The sequence below is a fragment of the Hemiscyllium ocellatum genome, chromosome 6, assembly GCF_020745735.1.
Source record: "Hemiscyllium ocellatum isolate sHemOce1 chromosome 6, sHemOce1.pat.X.cur, whole genome shotgun sequence".
In the NCBI taxonomy this organism is placed as follows: Eukaryota; Metazoa; Chordata; class Chondrichthyes; order Orectolobiformes; family Hemiscylliidae; genus Hemiscyllium; species Hemiscyllium ocellatum.
In genome coordinates, this window is record NC_083406.1 from 123,180,504 (window position 1) to 123,199,027 (window position 18,524).

Sequence of the window (18,524 nt, forward strand, 5' to 3'; positions counted from 1 at the left end):
ATCCAGGTTGAACTCCATCTGCCATCTCTCAACCCATCTCTGCATCCTGTCAATGTCCCGCTGCAGCCTACAACAGCCCTCTATACTGTCAACGACACTTCCAACCTTTGTGTCGTCTGCAAACTTGCTGACCCATCCTTCAATCCCCTCATCCAAGTCATTATTAAAAATTACAAACAGTAGAGGCCCAAGGACAGAGCCCTGTGGAACACCACTCACCACAGACTTCCGGGCAGAATATTCTCCTACTACCACTCGCAGTCTTCTGCTGGCCAGCCAATTCTGTATCCAGACAGCTATGTCCCCCTGAATCCCATTCTTCCTGACCTTCTGAATGAGCCTACCATGGGGAACCGTATCAAATGCCTTGCTGAAGTCCATATACACCACATCCACAGCTCGACCCTCATCAACATTTCTAGTCACATCCTCAAAGAACTCGATAAAGTTTGTGAGGCATGACCTGCCCCTCACAAAGTCGTGTTGACTGCATTTAATCAAGCCATGCTCTTCCAGATGGTCATAAATCCTATCCCTCAGAATCCTTTCTAACACCTTGCAGACGACAGACGTGAGACTTACTGGTCTGTAATTGCTGGGGATTTCCCTATTTCCTTTCTTGAAGAGAGAAATTGCATTTGCCTCTCTCCAGTCCTCAGGTACGACTCCAGTGGAGAGCGAGGATGCAAAGATCTTTGCAAGTGGTGAAGCAATTGCATTTCCCGTTTCCCAAAGCAGCCGAGGACAAATCTGGTCCGGGCCTGGCGTCTTGTCAATCTTAATGTTTGACAAAATTTTCAGCACCTCAGCTTCCTCTATCTCTATCCATTTCAGCATGCACACCTGCTCTTCAAAGGTTTCATTCACTACAAAGTTCATTTCTTTCGTAAAGACAGAAGCAAAAAACTCATTTAGGACTTCCCCTACCACCTCAGACTCCACACACAAATTCCCTATATTATCCCTGATTGGCCCTACTCTTTTGTTTGACCATTCTCTTATTCCTCACATAAGTGTAAAATGCCTTTGTGTTCTCCCTAATCCGTTCTGCCAAGCCTTTCTCGTGCTCCCTCCTGGCTTTCCTCAGACCATTTTTAAGCTCCTTCCTCACCTGCCTGTAATCTTCTAGAGCTCCACCTTATGTAAGCTACCTTTTTCCTTTTGACGAGAAGCTCCACCGCTCTCGTCATCCAAGGTTCCTTTATCTTACCACTTCTTGCCTGTCTCAGAGGGACATATTTATTCATCACTTGCAACAACTGTTCCTTAAACAGTCTCTACATGTCTATAGTGCCTTTGCCATGGAACAATTGCTCCCAATCCATGCTTCCTAACTCCTGTCTAATCGCATCATAGTTTCCTCTTCCCCAATTAAATATCCTCCCGTTTTGCCTAATCCTCTCCTTCTCCACAGCTATGTAGAATGTGAGGCAGTTGTGGTCACTATCACCAAAATTCTCTCCCACCACAAGATCTGATACCTGCCCCGGCTCGTTTCCGAGCACCAAGTTTAGAATGGCCTCTCCCCTCGTCAGCCTGTCAACGTACTGAGTTAGGAAACCCTCCTGAACACACCTTACAAAAACAGCTCCATTCAAATCTTCTACTCAAAGGAGGTTCCAATCAATATTGGGAAAGTTAAAGTCACCCATTACAACCCTCCTTTGTCCACACTTTTCCAAAATCTGCCGACCTATGCTTTCTTCCATCTCCCTGCTGCTATTGGGAGACCTGAGTAAACCCCTAACGAGGTGACTGCTCCCTTGCTGTTCCTCATTTCCACCCATACTGACCCAGTAGGCAGGCTGTAAACAGCTGTTAACACAATGCTTATCAGAACATCAAGTTACTTGCTTTCAAAACATGCAGCATTCCTTCTAAACACTTGGCTTAAAGTAGTTTTTTCTCTGTTAAAAAACACAAAAGTAAACAGACACAGGTCTTTACAATATCTTGTATGACAAAAATGACATTCTATTTCTTACACCCTTGGAATGTTTCTTGGGATTTGTGTTACTTAAAGGTTAATGTTATTAATGTTTTGTGAACATGGAGGTTTAGAAGCATGTTGCATGTTTAAAATTAATTCACTGTGTATGGGCATTGCTGGTTAGGCCATTATTTATTGTCAATCCCTAATTGCGCTTGAAAAGATGGTGGTAAATTGGTTTATGAACTGCTGCTGTCCCGGGATGAGGGTTGGAGTTCTGGATTTTGAACCAGTGACACTGAAGCAACGCTGATTGTATTTCCAAGTCAGGATGGTGAGTAGCTTGATGTCTGGGGAACTTGAGGAAACTTACAGCTGGTGATGTTTCCATGTATCTGCTGTCCTTGTCCTTTTTGGTGGCAGAGGTTGTGAGTTTGAAAGCTGTTGTCTAAGGTACTTTGGTGAGTTATTGCAGAGCATGTTGTTGATGTGCCACTATGCTTAGCTAGTGCAGGGAGTAAATTTTGAAGAAGGTCCACGAGTGTCATTCAGTTGATCATTTTAGATAATTATTGATATCAGTAGATTGGTAAGGAACATTTACTGTAGTACCATGTAAGTCCAGAGGATGGCAATGTATAACCGCATTGAATTGTGCAGCTTTATAAACACGATAATACAGCACAGGAAGAAGCTATTTTGCCTGTACCATATCCCCCATAAACCAATAAAACCAATCCCTGTAAGTATTTATCTAATGCTCTTTTGTTACTTCAGTCACATGGATTGAAGAAATTGGGACTATTTTCCTTGGAGAATAGAGTTGATAAAGGTGAATAGGGAGAAGCTGTTCACATTAGAGAGATAAAGGGGATTGATAGATTTTTTTTAATGAATAAGGGAATCAATGATTTTGGTGGTGGGGGGGGGGGGGAGGGAAGAACAGGAAAATGGAGTTGGTTATCAGACCAGCTATCATCTCATTGAACACTGAAGCAGACTTGATGACTGAATGGCCTACTTCAGCTTCTCTGATTTTTGTGGATTAGTAAAAGAAGCAATGGAGTCCTGAGGGACTGCTTCACACAGCACGTGGTTCGGATCGAGAACCTGCTGTCTGAGGTGTTGGGAGGCAGATTCAGTTGAGGCATTCAAGACGGAGGTGAATCATTAGAGAGTCATAGAGATGTACAGCAGGGAAATAGACCCTTCGGTCCAACCTGTCCATGCTGACCAGATATCCCAACCCAATCTCGTCCCACCGGCCAGCACCCGGCTCATATCAGAAAAGGAAGAGTGTATAGGGTTGCAGGGAGAAGGCAGGTGATGGCACTAGTTGAATTGCTCATTTAAAGAGCTAGAATAGATATGATAGGCTGACTGATTTCCTGTGCTGTAACCATTTAGTGAATCTGAGAAGTTTTGACTGAAAGTGCTTCCAGGCATCACACTCCAGATCACAACAGCCACTTTGTCAGAAGATATTTTCTCTTGCCTCTTTTGACTGTTTTGCTGTAAGAATAATTGCAATTTCTCCATTCATTCCACATGACTAAAGCCCCTCATGCCTCGGAACATTTCTGGTAAAGTGCAGATGCTAGAGAGCTGAAATGTAGACAGGAATCTCTGGAAGCATTAAGCAGGTCAGGTGAAATCTGTGCATTAAAACAACAGAACTAAGGTGAGAAGTATTAAAAAAACAAAGATTGGATAAGCTCACTTGCCATCTTCCACCTTAAATGACCATTCTACCATTTCCACTTCAGCTAAAAGAATAAAAGCATAGACTACTTTCTAAACAGTGAGAAAATTAGTAAAGCCAAAGTACAAAGGGATCTGGGAGTGCTAGTCGAGGATTCTCTAAAGGTAAACATGCAGGTTGAGTCCGTGATTAAGAAAGCGAATGCAATGTTATCACTTATCTCAAGAGGGTTGGAATATAAAAGCACCGTTGTGCTACTGAGACTTTATAAAGCTCTGGTTAGGCCCCATTTAGAGTACTGTGTCCAGTTTTAGTCCCCACACCTCAAGAAGGACATACTGGCACTGGAACGTGTCCAGCGGAGATTCACATGGATGATCCCTGGAATGGTTGGTCTAACATATGAGGAATGGCTGAGGATCCTGGGATTATATTCATTGGAGTTTAGAAGATTAAGGGGAGAGTTAATAGAGATGTACAAGATAATACATGGCTTGGAAAGGGTGGACGCTAGGAAATTGTTTCCATTAGGTGAGGAGACTAGGACCCGTGGACACAGCCTTAGAATTAGAGGGGGTAAATTCAGAACAGAAATGCGGAGACATTTCTTCAACCAGAGAGTGGTGGGCCTGTGGAATTCATTGCCGCAGAGTGCAGTGGAGGCCGGGACGCTAAATGTCTTCAAGGCAGAGATCGATTGATTCTTGTTGTCTCGAGGAATTAAGGGCTACGGGGAGAATGGGGGTAAGTGGCGTTGAAATGCCCATCAGCCATGATTGAATGGCGGAGTGGACTCGATGGGCTGAATGGCCTTCCTTCCACTCCTATGTCTTATGGTCTTATTTGATGTTTGGCAAAAAGAGAAATTAATGGCTTCACTGTCAAAGAATGAGGCTGAGACCCAAGTGAAGATGAGGCTGTGAAGAGAGCAGGGAGAAGTGGGTGTAGGACAAATTAAAGATAAACTTTAATCATCCAGCTATCTAATTAATCAGATCAGATAATTAGTTAAGCTAAAAATATGAACTCAGCTAATTAAATACATAAACTTTTAATTAAAGCATTTCAACGGATGCTGTGTAATTTGCAGCAAATGGAACCTCGATGGGAAAGGAAACTGTGTGGACAAAGCTAAACAGGCTGCAAAAGCATATCAACAGGTTAACCAAGTGGGCAAGGATGGGATCGACTATAGTGAGGAGAATTGTGACATTATAATAGAGAGGCAGATCTCATGGTCAAGTCACCAGCTTGAAATGTTCACTTTTTCTTCATGGAACTGATCGACTTCAAACCGTAAGAAGTAGGGACAGGACTAGGCCATTCAGCCCCTCTAATTCCATCATTCAATACGATCGTGGCTGATCCAACATTCCTCATGTCCACTTTCCTGTCCTTCCCCTATAATCCTTGATTCCACTACCAATCAAGGATCTATTTCAGCTTTAATTACAGATATAAACTCTGCCCCCAGAGCTCTTTATGGCAATGAGTTCCAAAGACACACAATCCTCTGACAGGAGAAATCCCCCTTATCTCTGACTTTAAATTAGCGCTCCTTTATTCTGGGACTGTGTTCTCTGGTCCTTGACTCTCCCATGAGGGGAAACATCCTCTCAGCGTTTACCCTGTCAAGCCTCTTAAGAATCCTGTATGTTTCAATGAGATCACCTCTCATTCTTCTAGACTCCAGTGAGTATAGAGTCCCGCCCTGTTTAGCCGTTGCTCATAAAACAATCCCTCCCATACCGGGATAGTCGTAGTGAATCTTATCTGCATTGCCTCCAATAAAATAATTTCATTAATAAGGGGACCAAGGCAGCTACTCAATACTCAATATGGTCTCACCAGCATCTTGTACAGTTGCAGCAAGACTTCCCTGTTCTTATACTCGAACACCCTTGATGTAAGAAAGCCAAAGAACTACAGATGCTGAAAATCAGAAACAAAAACTGAAATTACTGGAAAATCTCAGAATGGGTTCTGAAGAAAGGTTACTGGACCTGAAACATTAACTCCTTTCTCTCCACAGATGCTGCCAGACTTGCTGAGATTTTCCAGCAGTTCTGTTTTTGTTGCCCTTGAAATAAGGGCCAACATTCCATGAGTCTTGCTGATTACCTGCTGCACCCACGTGCTAGTTTTGTGTTCCGTGCACAAGTATTACCCATGTCCATTTATGTTGCAACTTTCTGCAGCTTTTCTCCATTTAAATAATTTAATTCTTTGGTTTTCCCAACCAAAATGAACAACTTCAATATCTCTCTAAATTGTTTGTATCACTCTCACAATTTCCCTCCCCACCTGTTTTTGTGTCCTTGGTAGATTTGGTTACAGTACATTCACTTTCTTCCTCCAGTTCGAGTCATAGAGATGTACAGCATGGAAACAGACCCTTCCATGCCGACCACATATCCCAACCCAATCTAGACCCACCTGCCAGCACCGGGCCATATCCCTCCGAACCCTTCCTATTCATGTACCCATCCAAATGCCTCTTAAATGTTGCAGTTGTACCAACCTCCACCACTTCCTCCGGCAGCTCATTCCATACACGGTTCACCGTCTGTGTGAAAAAGTTGTCCCTTAGGTCTCTTTTATATCTTTCCCCTCTCACCTTAAACCTATGCCCTCTAGTTCTGGACTCCCTGACCCCAGGGAAAAGACTTTGCCTATTTACCCTATCCATGCCCCTGATAATTTTGTAAACCTCTATAAGGTCACCCCTCAGCCTCCGACGCTCCAGGGAAAACACTCCCAGTCTGTTCAGCCTCTCCCTATAGCTCAAATCTGGCAACATCCTTGTAAATCTTTTCTGAACCATTTCAAGTTTCACAACATCTTTTCGATAGGAAGGAGAGCAGAATTGCAAGCAATATTCCAACAGTGGCCTAACCAATGTCTTGTACAGTCGCAACATGACCTCCCAACTCCTGTACTCAATACTTTGACCAATAAAGGAAAGCATACCAAACGCTGCCTTCACTATCTGATCTACCTGCGATTCCACTTTCAAGGAGCTATGAACCTGCACTCAAAGATCCCTTTGTTCAGCAACACTCCCTAGGACCTTGCCATTAAGTGTATGAGTCCCGCTAAGATTTGCTTTCCCAAAATGCAGCACCTCACATTTATCTGAATTCAACTCGATCTGCCACTTCTCAGCCCATTGGCCCATATGGTCAAGATCCTGTTGTAATCTGAGGTAACCCTCTTCACTGTCCACTACACCTCCAATTTTGGTGTCATCTGCAAACTTACTAACTGTACCTCTTATGCTCGCATCCAAATCATTTATGTAAATGACAAAAAGTAAAGGACCCAACACCGATCCTTGTGGCACTCCACTGGTCACAGGCCTCCAGTCTGAAAAACAACCCTCTACCACCACCCTCTGTCTTCTACCTTTGAGCCAGTTGTGTATCCAAATGGCTAGTTCTCCCTGTATTCCGTGAGATCTAACCTTGCTAATCAGTCTCCCATGGGGAACCTTGTTGAACGCCTTACTGAAGTCCATATAGATCACATCTACTGCTCTGCCCTCATCAATCCTCTTTGTTACTTCAAAAACCTCAATCAAGTTTGTGAGGCATGATTTCCCACACACAAAGCCATGTTGACTATCCCTAATCAGTCGTTGCCTTTCCAAATACATGTGTCCTGTCCCTCAGGATTCCCTCCAACAACTTGCCCACCACCAACATCAGGCTCACTGTTCTTTAGTTCCCTGGCTTGTCCTTACCGCCCTTCTTAAACAGTGGCAACACATTTGCCAATCTCCAGTCTTCTGGCTCCTCACCTGTGATGATCGATGACACAAATATCTCAGCAGAAAGCACAGCAATCACTTCTCTAGCTTCCCAAAGAGTTCTCTGGTATACCTGATCAGGTCTTTGGGATTTATCCAACTTTACCTGTTTTAAGACATCCAGCACTTCCTCCTCTGTAATCTGGACATTTTGCAAGATGTCACGATCTATTTCCCTACAGTCTGTATCTTCCATATCCTTTTCCACAGTAAATACTGATGCAAAGTACTCATTTCGTATCTTCCCTCATTTTCTGTGGCTGCACAGATCTTTGAGGAGCCCTATTCTCTCCCTTGTTACCCTTTTGTCCTTAATGTATTTGTAAAAACTCTTCGGATTCTCCTTAATTCTATTTGCCAAAACTATCTCATGTCCCCTTTTTGCCCCCCGATTTCCCCCTTCAGTATACTCCTACTTTCTTTATACCTCTTCTAAGGATTCACTCGATCTATCCTGTCTATACCTTACGTATGCTTCCTTCTTTTTCTTAACCAAACCCTCAATTTCTTTAGTCATCCAGCATGCCCTATATCTACCAGCCTTTCCTTTCACCCTGACAGGAATATACTTTCTCTGGACTCTCGTTATCTCACTTCTGAAGGCTTCCCACTTTCCAGCCGTCCCTTTACTTGCGAACATCTGCCTCCAAGCAGTTTTTGAAAGTTCTTGCCTAATACTATCAAAATTGGCCTTTTTCCAACTTAGACCTTCAACTTTTAGATCTTGTCTATCCTTTTCCATCATTATTTTAAGTCTAATAGAATTATGGTCACTGGCCCCAAAGTGCTCCCCCAGACACCTCAGTCACCTGCCCTGCCTTATTTCCCAAGAGCAGGTCAAGTTTTGCACCTTCTCTAGTAGGTACATCCACATACTGAATCTGAAAATAGTCTTGTACGCACTTAACAAATTCCTCTCCATCTAAACCTTTAACACTATGGCAGTCCCAGTCTATGTTTGGAAATTTAAAATCCTCTACCATAACCATCCTATTATTCTTACAGATAGCTGAGATCTCCTTACAAATTTGTTTCTCAATTTCCCTCTGACTATTAGGGGGTCTATAATACAATTCTTCCTTAATATATCTTGTAAACAGTTGCCTGTGGAAACCTACTGTTCACAGGTTGCAAATTTGTAAAAGAACCCCTTATCCCCACGCATTGCTTCCTGTCCATTAGCCAATTCTCTCTCCACACTAACATACTAGCTCCAACAGCACGAGCTTTGGTTAGGCCACTTTTGGAACACTGCGTTCACTTCGGGTCTCCCGGCGATAGGAAGGATATTGTGAAGCTTGAAAGGATTCAGAAAAGACCTTCAAAGTTGTAGCCAGGGTTGGAGGGTTTGAGCTACAGGGAGAGGCTGAATAGGTTGGGGCTATTTTCCCTGGAACATCGGAGGTTGAGGTGTGACCTTATAGAAGTTTATAAAATCATGAGGGGCATCAATAGGGTAAATAGCCAAGGTCTGTTTTGAATTGTAAATTTGAGTCTTTGATCAAGTCACCTCTTGATCCTTAAGATACTAAGGAAGATTGATTAGTTTCTTTCTATCAACCTGTTTCTAGCTTTTGTGGAGTTGAGGATTAGGGACACAGTGTAACTTTAGAACCAAATCTTTGTGATGAAACTAGGAAACTTTTTTTCACACAAAGAATGTAACTTTTAAATTTGAGATTGATAGGTTTTTCTAAACCAAACATTTTAATGAATATATGACAAAGGCAAATATGTCATTCAGTCACAGATCAGCTGCAAACACATTGGTACTGCATGACCACCTCCTCGTTCTTTTTAAGTACCCGGTAGCATCTATTTCATTTCTAACTAGATAGGTTCTGTTTTTGGCCCTTAAATTATATCATCCTTTGCTGGGGTGCCAGAGATTTTCAATCAGGACTGCCACACCCTGAAAATCTTGTATCCCAAGGTATTGTCCCTAATCCTCTCCTCCTTTTGAGCTCGTTCTGTGAGAATGTTACATACAGTAGCAGCATGTATTTAAATAGGAAACTTAGCTTTGTTTGAATACCCCGGGGCATTTCACAGGACAATTTTCAACCACTGTTAAAAGTATTGAAGGAGACATTAAAACAGATGAGTAAAAGCTTTGCCAAAAAATTAAGTTTTGAAGGAGCTTCCAAATGGAGTAAGGAAGGGCAGTTATGTTAAGAGGCTGTGGGACAGCAAAAGTGGTTTTCCAGCTGAATATTCATCCACTGATTGTCAGACTTCTTCATCTTTGTTAGATCCATAATAAGCTGCAAAGCAATTGAAATTCAAAAATTGTATTAATGCAGGACTCTCACGATGGATAATTAGTGCAGAAGAAATGATATTGATGATAGGCTCAGGTTATAGCTAGGTTCAAGAATGCCCATAAAAATTCACCAATGTTCAGTAGCATAGTGTAATCTACAAGGTGCACTGCAGAAACTCACCAAGAAAACTTTGATAGCACCTTCCATTTCCATGATCCTTACCATCTAAAAGGACAAGGGCAGGAGATACATGGAAATACCAAAACCTGCATTCCCTCCAAGCCTCTCATCAGCCTGACTTTGAAATATATTGTCATTCCTTTAGTATCGCTGGGTCAATTTCCTGGAATGCCTTTTTTTTAGATTAGATTACTTACAGTGTGGAAACCGGAGCACCCGGAGGAAACCCACGCAGACACGGGGAGAACGTGCAAACTCCACACAGTCAGTCATTATCATTGTGACTCTACCTCTGGACATTCCAGCAGTTCAAGAAGGTAGACCACCACCTCAAGGCCACCGAGGAATGGGCAATGAATGCTGGCCTAGCCAGTGACATCCAGTCGTACAAATGAATGAATTTGTCAAAATTCAGTGACATTCACTGCCACAGGGCTCACAATTCCTGAAGCACAGCTCCAGTAGGCTATGGTTAGCCATAATTAGTGCGGTGGTAACAACACCAAATGAGTTATATCTGCCCACATGAGACAAATCCTGGTAGTATGACATAGGTTGTCTTTCACTTGTGCCATTTAGTGCAAGTAAGAGCATGCCCAACAGTGTATGCGTGCGTGCACACATAAAACACGTATTGAGACATACTGGGAGGTAACCAGCAATGCGAAATAACTGTAAGCACTCATTGTCATGTCATATCTCAGGCCCTCTGTTGGAAGGGTCCCTCATTGCAACATGGAACACTGAACATGGCTAATTCTGCTTGAAATGTCCTAAGTGGTTTGACTTCCTTGGGTGGGCCTATTGCTTAACACACATCTATTGCCAAACTTTAAGCACCTTGGGGTTGAACTAAGACAAAAGGGTTACTTGTATTGAGATGTTTTGGGCCATGCTACATAGCTGTGCCTAACTCTTTATGCTCGAGCCTTGTGAAGATTCAGTCAGCTGTGGTTTGACAGACCTGCTGGAGTATGTGGGACAGAGTGGAACTCTCCAAACCAGGTGCTGGAGACAAGTGCAAGGACATCAATGATATGAAACTACAACTTTGAGAAAGAGACTGAGAGCAATGTAGATGTTGGAGATCAGAGTTGAAGAGTGTGGTGCTGGAAAAGCACAGCCGATCCGGCAGCATCCAAGGAGCAGGAGAGCCGATGTTTTGAGCATAAGCCCTTTTGTCAGGAATGCTAATGAAGAGTTTATGCTTGAAACATTAGCTCTCCTGCTCCTCGGATGCTGCCTGACCGGCTGTGCTTTTCCAGCACCACCCTCTTCGACTGAGAGCAGAATGTTCAACTATGCTGATTATATAAAGATAATGTAAGCTGTAACGATACAAAAAGAAATGAATAGTGAGTGGGCAACAAGCCAGCAGATGAAATATAATGTGGGGAAGTGTGGTTTTATTCATTTTGTAAATAGAAAAGCAGAATGTGTTTTAAAAGTGAGAGACTTGGAAATGTTAATAAAAGCAAATTATGTTGATGATGGGGACCTGAATTAAAACAAAAATGCTGGAGAAATTCAGTGAGCCTGGCAACAGATTCAATAACATTTTTATGTCTAATGACTTTGATTCCAAAGATGAATCATCTCTGACTCAAACTGTTAACTGTTTTTCTCCCTCCACAGATCTTGCCAGACCTGCTGTGTTTCTCCTGCGCTCTTGTTTTTTTGTAATTGTTGATGTTTTGGCATGCTTTCCTGCTGAGGGAGGTGGGCAGTTATCTGCTTCATGGTGTTGAGACTGATTTGGGCAGGACGGCGGTGGGGGGGGTGCACTGGAAATCAGGCCCAACTATTCCAAGCTGTATAAAAGGCTATCGCCAAAACGGTCAACTGGCTTCTCTTTATCACTGCGACCTAGAACAAAGGATACATTCAGCAGGCAATAAAATATACTTAAAATTAATTTGTTTATTATCATCAAACTTACTGTTTCTACAAGTGGCAGAATGGTTTATTAACATTACTATACGTTTTTAAATTATATCACTTTTAATCCTAAAGCGCACACATTGTCAGCTTGTCTTAAGTGTATTTTAATGCTCTGCAATATATTCTGTGTGTGTAACAATTAGGGGGGAGAAAACCCTTGTGGATCAACAATTCTAACTATGATGGTCGAGAATGTGATGCTGGAAAATCACAGCAGGTCAGGCAGCATCTGAGGAGCAGGAGAATCGACACTTCGACCACAAGCCCTTCATTAGGAATTAGGCTTCTGGGCCTTGGGGAGCTGAGAGATAAATGGGAGAGGGTGGAGTTGGCATAAAGGTAACTGGGAATGTGATAGGTAGATGAAGAGCTGGGTGGAACTGGTAAGTTGGAGGGGGTGGGGGGAGGGTGGGAAGAAAGGAAGATGGACAGGTAGGAGCGGTCAAGGGGGCGGTGCTGAGTTGGAGGCTTGGGACTGGGATAAGGTGAGGGAGGGCAACTGAGGAAACTGGTGAAATCCACATTGATCCCGTTTGGTTGCAGGGTTCCAAGGCAGAAGATGAGGCGTTCTTCCTCCATGCATCCGGTGGTAAAGATTTGGCAATGAGGGAGTTAAAATGTTCAGCCACGGGCCGGTGGGGTTAGTTGGTATGGGTGCCTCATAGATGTTCTCTGAAACAATCTGCAAGTTGACATCCTGTCTCCCCGAAGTAGAGCAGACCGCATTGGGTGCAACGGATACAGTAGATAACGTACATGTAAGTACAGATAAATTTCTGTCTGATGTGGAAAGATCCTTGAGGCCTTGGACGGAGGTGAGGAGAGAGGTGTCGGTTCAGGTTTTGCACTTCCTGTGGTGGCAGGGGAAGGTGCCAGATGGGGGGGAGCGGTGGTTGGGGGCATGGATCTGACAGAGTTGCAAAGGGAATGTTCTCCAGAATGCTGATTGGGTTGGGGAGGGAAATATATCTCTGGTAGTGGGGTCTGTTTGTAGGTGGTGGAAGTGGCGGAGGATGATGCAATGTATACAGAGGTTGGTGGGATGGAAAGTCAGGACCAGGAGCTTCTGTCCCTGTTGTGATTGGAGGGGTGGTGTTCAAGGGCATTGGCGCAGGAAGTGGAAGAGATGCACTGGAAGGCATTGTTGACCACATGAGAGGGGAAATTGTGGTCCTTGAAGGAGGAAGTCATCTGGGACGTTCTGTGGTGGAATTGGTTCTCCTGGGAACAGATGTGGAGGTAGAGGAATTGGGAATAAAGATGGTGTCTTTACAGGAAATAAGATGGGAGGATGTGTAGTCCAGGTAGCTGTGGGAGTCAGTGCATTTATAGTAAATGTCCACGTCAAGGTGGTCACTGGAGATGGAGAAGTCCAGGAATGGGAGGGAGGTGTCCGAGATAGTCCAGGTGAATTTGAGGTCAGGGTGGAAGGTGTTTGTGGTTAATGAACTGTTCAACCTCCTCATGGGAGCATGAGGTAGTGTTGATACAGTCATCGATGTAGTGGAGGAAAAGATGGGGAATGGTGCCATTGTAGCATCGGAAGGTGGACTGTTCCACATACCCAACGAAGAGGCAGGCGTAGCTGGGGCCATTATGGGTGCTCATGGCTACCTCTCTGCTTTGGAGGAAGTGGAAGGATTGGAAGAGAAGTTGTTGAGGGTGATGTCCAATTTAGCCAGGCGAATGAGAGTGTCACTAGAAAGATACTGCTTGGGTTGGTATGTGAGGAAGAAACGGAGGGTTTGGAGGCCTTCGTCATGGTGGATAAGATGTGTAGAGGGACTGGATTTCCATGGTGAAGAAAAGGCATTGCATTGGGGAAACAAAAGTCTTTGAGGAGGTGAAAGGAGCGCGTGGTGTCCCGAACATAGGTGGGGAGTTCCTGGACTAAGGGGGACATGATGGAGTCAAGGTATGCAGAGATGGGTTCAGTGGGGCATGGGCAGGCTGAGACAATGGGTCGGTCGGGGCAGTCAGGTTTGTGAACTTTTGGTAAGAGGTAGAATCTAGCGGTGAGGGGTTCCCAGACTATGGGGTTGGAGGCTGTTGGTGGGGAGAGAGAACACCAACTTGCAGATCATTTCAGGTAACATCTCTGGGACACCCGCAACAACCCACCCCCAGTACAAGCCTGTTATGTGGCACTTCCACCTTGGAACCCTGCAACCACACGGGATCAATGTGAATTTCACCAGCTTCCTCATTTCCCCTCCCCCCACCTTATCCCAGTCCCAAGCCTTCAACTCGGCACCGCCCCCTTGACTGCTCCCACCTGTCCATCTTATTTTCTTCCCACCCATCCACTCCGCCCTCCCCTCAAACTTACCACTACCTCCTGTATCTTCATCTACCTATCCTTTCCACCCTCACTTTATCTGCAGCTCCCCCCACACCCACACACAATACACCCGAAATGTTGACTTCTACACTGCCTGATGCTGCCTGGCTTGCTGTGTTCTTCCAACCTCCTGCCTGTCTACTTTGGATTCCAGCATCTGCGGTTTCTTTGTCTCATCTTCCTTTCACCCATCGGCTCCGCCCTCCCCCCCCGGAACTATCACTTCCATCCACACCTTCATCTATCTATCACATTCTCCCCAACCCTACCCCCCCCCCCCCCCCCCCCCCCCCCCCCCCCCCCCCCCCCATTCCCAATTATCCATTTCCCCCCCCGCCCCTGGCCCACAAGCCTCATTCCTGACAAAGGTCTTATGCCTGAAACGTTGACTGTCCTGATCCTCGAATGCTGCCAGACCTGCTGTGCTTTTCCAGCACCACACTCTTGACCCTGATCTGCAGTCCTCACTTTTTCCAAACTAAAATGATAGAACAACATGAGTTATTCATTTCACATTCATTTAGGCTACCATCACAAGACTGCAGTGAAATAATGAAAGATCTTTAGAACAGATTTCAGGTGGGAAATTGTGAGGAGTTCTGCTATCTGAAAATTTTGGGTTCTTTTTCAACATTTCACTGAGAAGAAACTTTTTTTTAACACCGGTTTTGCTTTAAGAATTTGTTTTTCCTGATTACTGAGAGAGAGAAAGGGAGAGTTTTCCTTTCTGCCAGCTTTTCTTCAACTGCTACTTTACAGGTGAGACAGCATTTTTCTAGCTTGGTGGTTGAAATAACTGCACAGAGGCTGGTATCCCGTCACCAAGTCATCCTTTATTTACCTATGCACCGTACACTGGCTATGGACAGCCAGCTCAGAGTTCATTTCCCCTGAACTGAGGAGATTCTAAATCCCCTGTTTATAGGGTTTTTTCATGGTCCCCTTTTTTTTAATGTTGTGTAGGTGTAAGACACACTGAATGATCACGGAGTGCATAAAACTTTATTTATATTCCACCACCAGGAAGAAAGAAAACTCCCAAGTGACCACTGACAACCATTGCCCTCCTCAACAAAGGGCAATGCTGAGTGATCAAAGAGTGAAAAGGGAGGGTGGCTGCAATTAATTCAAAATAGAGTCCAAGGGGGAAATACACTGCGGAGCCCACCTCTCCCTGAATACCTCAAGGATATTGGGAGACGCTGCGTGCTCCTTCTCCAAGGACACCTGGGCCGGGACATACTCCCCTGTTCATGTGAAGGGAGGTGTAGGGATTAAATCAAAATAGAGTTGGAGGGGGTAATAAAGCACTCCATTCGCTGCGGTGCCCACCTCTCCCTGAACAGTTCGAGGGAGTTGGTAGACACTGCGTGCTCCTTCTCCAAGGACACCCAGGCCCGAATATACTCCCCTGTTTATATTTTTTTTCCTTTCTTTCTATTTTACCCCCACATTACTGTCTAAGTGTGGTAGTGCTTATAATTTATTGTTTTTGAGGAGATTCTTATCTCCTGTTTTTTTTCCTTAACCCCACACTATAGCCTAACTGCAGTAATGCTTATATTTTCCCCAGCACGCATGTTGTGTGTGTGCAGGTGTGAGACAGTGAAAGTGAACAGGTGTACAAATCTTTATTTAATTTCCACCACCAGGAAGAAAGGAAACCCCCAAGTAGCCAGTGACAAGCAGTGTCCTTCACACCAAAGGACAATGCTGTGTGATCAAAAAGTGGAGGGGAGGGCAGGGTTAAATCAAAATAGAATAGGCGGGGGACATAATGCACTCCATTCCTTGCGGTGCCCACCTCTTCCTGAATAGCTAGAGGGAATTGATAGACACTGCATGCTCCTTCTCCAAGGACGCCCAGGTCTGGACATACTCCCCTGTTTATTTTCTTTAGTCACCGCCAGGATGAAAGGAAACACCAGGGCGGCCAGTGACAAGCAGTGCCCTTCTCAGAGGGCATTGCTGCATGATCATACAGTGAAGGGAGGGCAGGGATTAAATCAAAATTGAGTTGGGGAGGAATAATACCCTCCACTCTCTGCAGTGCCCACCTTTTCCTGAAAATCTTGAGAGTGTTAGTGGACACCGCATGCTCCTTCTCCAGGGACATCCGGCAAACTGGAACAGTAAACTGGATTACTTCTGCCCCTGTTTTTTAAAAAAATGCATTGAAAAAGCATTTGACTTACTGAGCTTGCTTTACTATTCAGTATGATCATGGCTGATCTGAGGCATCAACTCCACTCTACTGTGTGTTCTCCAAAATGCTAGGTTCCAGGAAAGGCCAAAGATTTTTATTTATTCACTCTTGGCTCGTAGGTGTCATTGGGTGCACCAGCATTTATTGTCAATGTTGAATACAGTTAAAACTGAGATAAACAATCACCCACAAGCCTCTTGGTACAGAATTCTAAAGATTTCCAACTGTTTGACTGAAGAAATTTCTCCTCATCATGTTAAATGATTGGCCCCTTTTTCTGAGAGTGTGCCCTCCTGTTCGAGATTCCATGGTGGCAGATTGGCATCTAATTTTGGAAATAGTACTCTGAATCTTGCATATGTTTAATGATTCAGTATTACTGACATGTGGGGCAGGTTAGTGTGTGGAATGAACTTCCTAAGGAAGTGGTGGGTGTGGGCACAGTTTCATTTAAAAGACAGTTAGAGAATGACGCAAATAGGAAAGGTCTGGAAGGATATGGACCAGGCAGATGTGACCAGTTTAGTTTGTGATTATGTTACGCCAGGATTGATAGAACCAAAGGGTCTATTTCTGTGCTGTATGACTCTATGACTGGCAAGTTGGGAGTAGTCAATGGGGCATCTTGTTTGATACCATCCACTAGATGGAACAATCAATTAATGTATATGGATGTATTGACAAAGTGGCACAAGACTGGTTAACAAAATTGAGGCTCATGGAATAGCATGATCAGCAGTATCAACAACGTTTTGTTGAACGTGTTGCCATAAATGGTTATTTTTCAGACTGCAGGATGTGGTCTTCCAGCAGATTCATTGAAAGGACCACTGTTTATTTTTTGATATGTTATACAAAAATGACCTAAATTTTGAAGCATAGAGTAACATCTAATGCTGAAGATACTAAACTTGTCAGTTGTTGTCAGAAAGTAAGAAGAGAATCTAAAAGTCTTTTGCAAACATGAAACAACTTGAAAACGTCAGCAGCCATGTGCTACAGGCGTGAGAGCAACATAGATCACGCGTGCACATCAGTGAGTGCGGGGTGGGGCTTGCGGGGTATTGTGCAAGGAATTGTGGGTTTTGTAGTCCTGCAGCCCGATCATTACTTACGTGTTAGGCGATAGAAAACGTCAATACCCGAAAGGCGCGTGAGGTGAACATAGTGCCCGCCCTCCTCGTGCGGTTAGCCTCACGTTCCCTTGGAAACCGGGGCGGCGCGGTGCCTGACGGGTTTTGTAGTCCGTTATCTCGCAACATCCCGCAAAAGCTACAAACATGGCGGCCTCTGCGCATGCGCAGATCGAAATGCATGGGGAGGCTACGGTAAGGAAACCGAGCGCCTGCGGTTGGGGTGCCGTCCGTATGAGGTGGTGGCGTCGCTGTCACTGACGGACGAGGTGACGCCAGGGGAGCCTCTCGAATTGTGTGTCTCGTTTTGTTTTAAGCTGCGTTGGTTTGTGGTGCGGCTTCTTTCCCTCTCTGGTGGAGATGGGAGACTGTACGCAGGATGTGAACGCGAACCCGCTGCAAGGGGATACCCACCGTGATGGAGACCAGGAGCTGGAGCGGGCTCTCTGCCAGTGGCTGCTGTGGGACCAGGTCAGTCAGGCTGCAGCAACCTCTGACACACACGGCCAGAATTAAACCGCGTTAGCACTTTCTGTTTGTATTTGGTTATCGGCTCCCTTTCCCGGCGGCTGTTTCTGTGCTGCACGCGCTGGGTCCGGTAGTATTTAAACGCGTTGCTCTTGGCAACGCGCGAAGCACCTCTGGGCGGCTGATGGCATGGGGCCGCTGGGCAGATGGGTTTGACCATTGGAGGTCCCTCTGTTGGGGTTGAGGGGGTTGATGGATTGGGCCATTGGAGGTTCCCATGATGAGGGTGAGGGGGTTGATGGATTGGGCCAATGGAGGTTCCCATGATGAGGGTGAGGGGGTGGATGGATTGGGCCATTGGAGGTTCCCCTGTTGAGGGTGAGGGCGTTGATGGATTGGGCCAATGGAGGTTCCCATGATGAGGGTGAGGGGGTGGATGGATTGGGCCATTGGAGGTTCCCCTGTTGAGGGTGAGGGCGTTGATGGATTGGGCCAATGGAGGTTCCCATGATGAGGGTGAGGGGGTGGATGGATTGGGCCATTGGAGGTTC

General features: G+C 44.9%; 1 protein-coding gene across 1 annotated transcript in view; it reads left to right on the forward strand.

Moving 5' to 3' along the window:
* Positions 1 to 17,769: 17,769 nt before the first annotated feature.
* Positions 17,770 to 18,524, forward strand: part of pgm2l1 (phosphoglucomutase 2-like 1) — a 118,473-nt gene continuing 117,718 nt past the window's right edge. Inside the window, exon 1 of the mRNA XM_060826931.1 lies at positions 17,770 to 17,976. Coding sequence (XP_060682914.1) covers positions 17,866 to 17,976 — 111 coding nt within the window. The 5' untranslated portion in view covers positions 17,770 to 17,865. The remainder of the gene's footprint in view (positions 17,977 to 18,524) is intronic.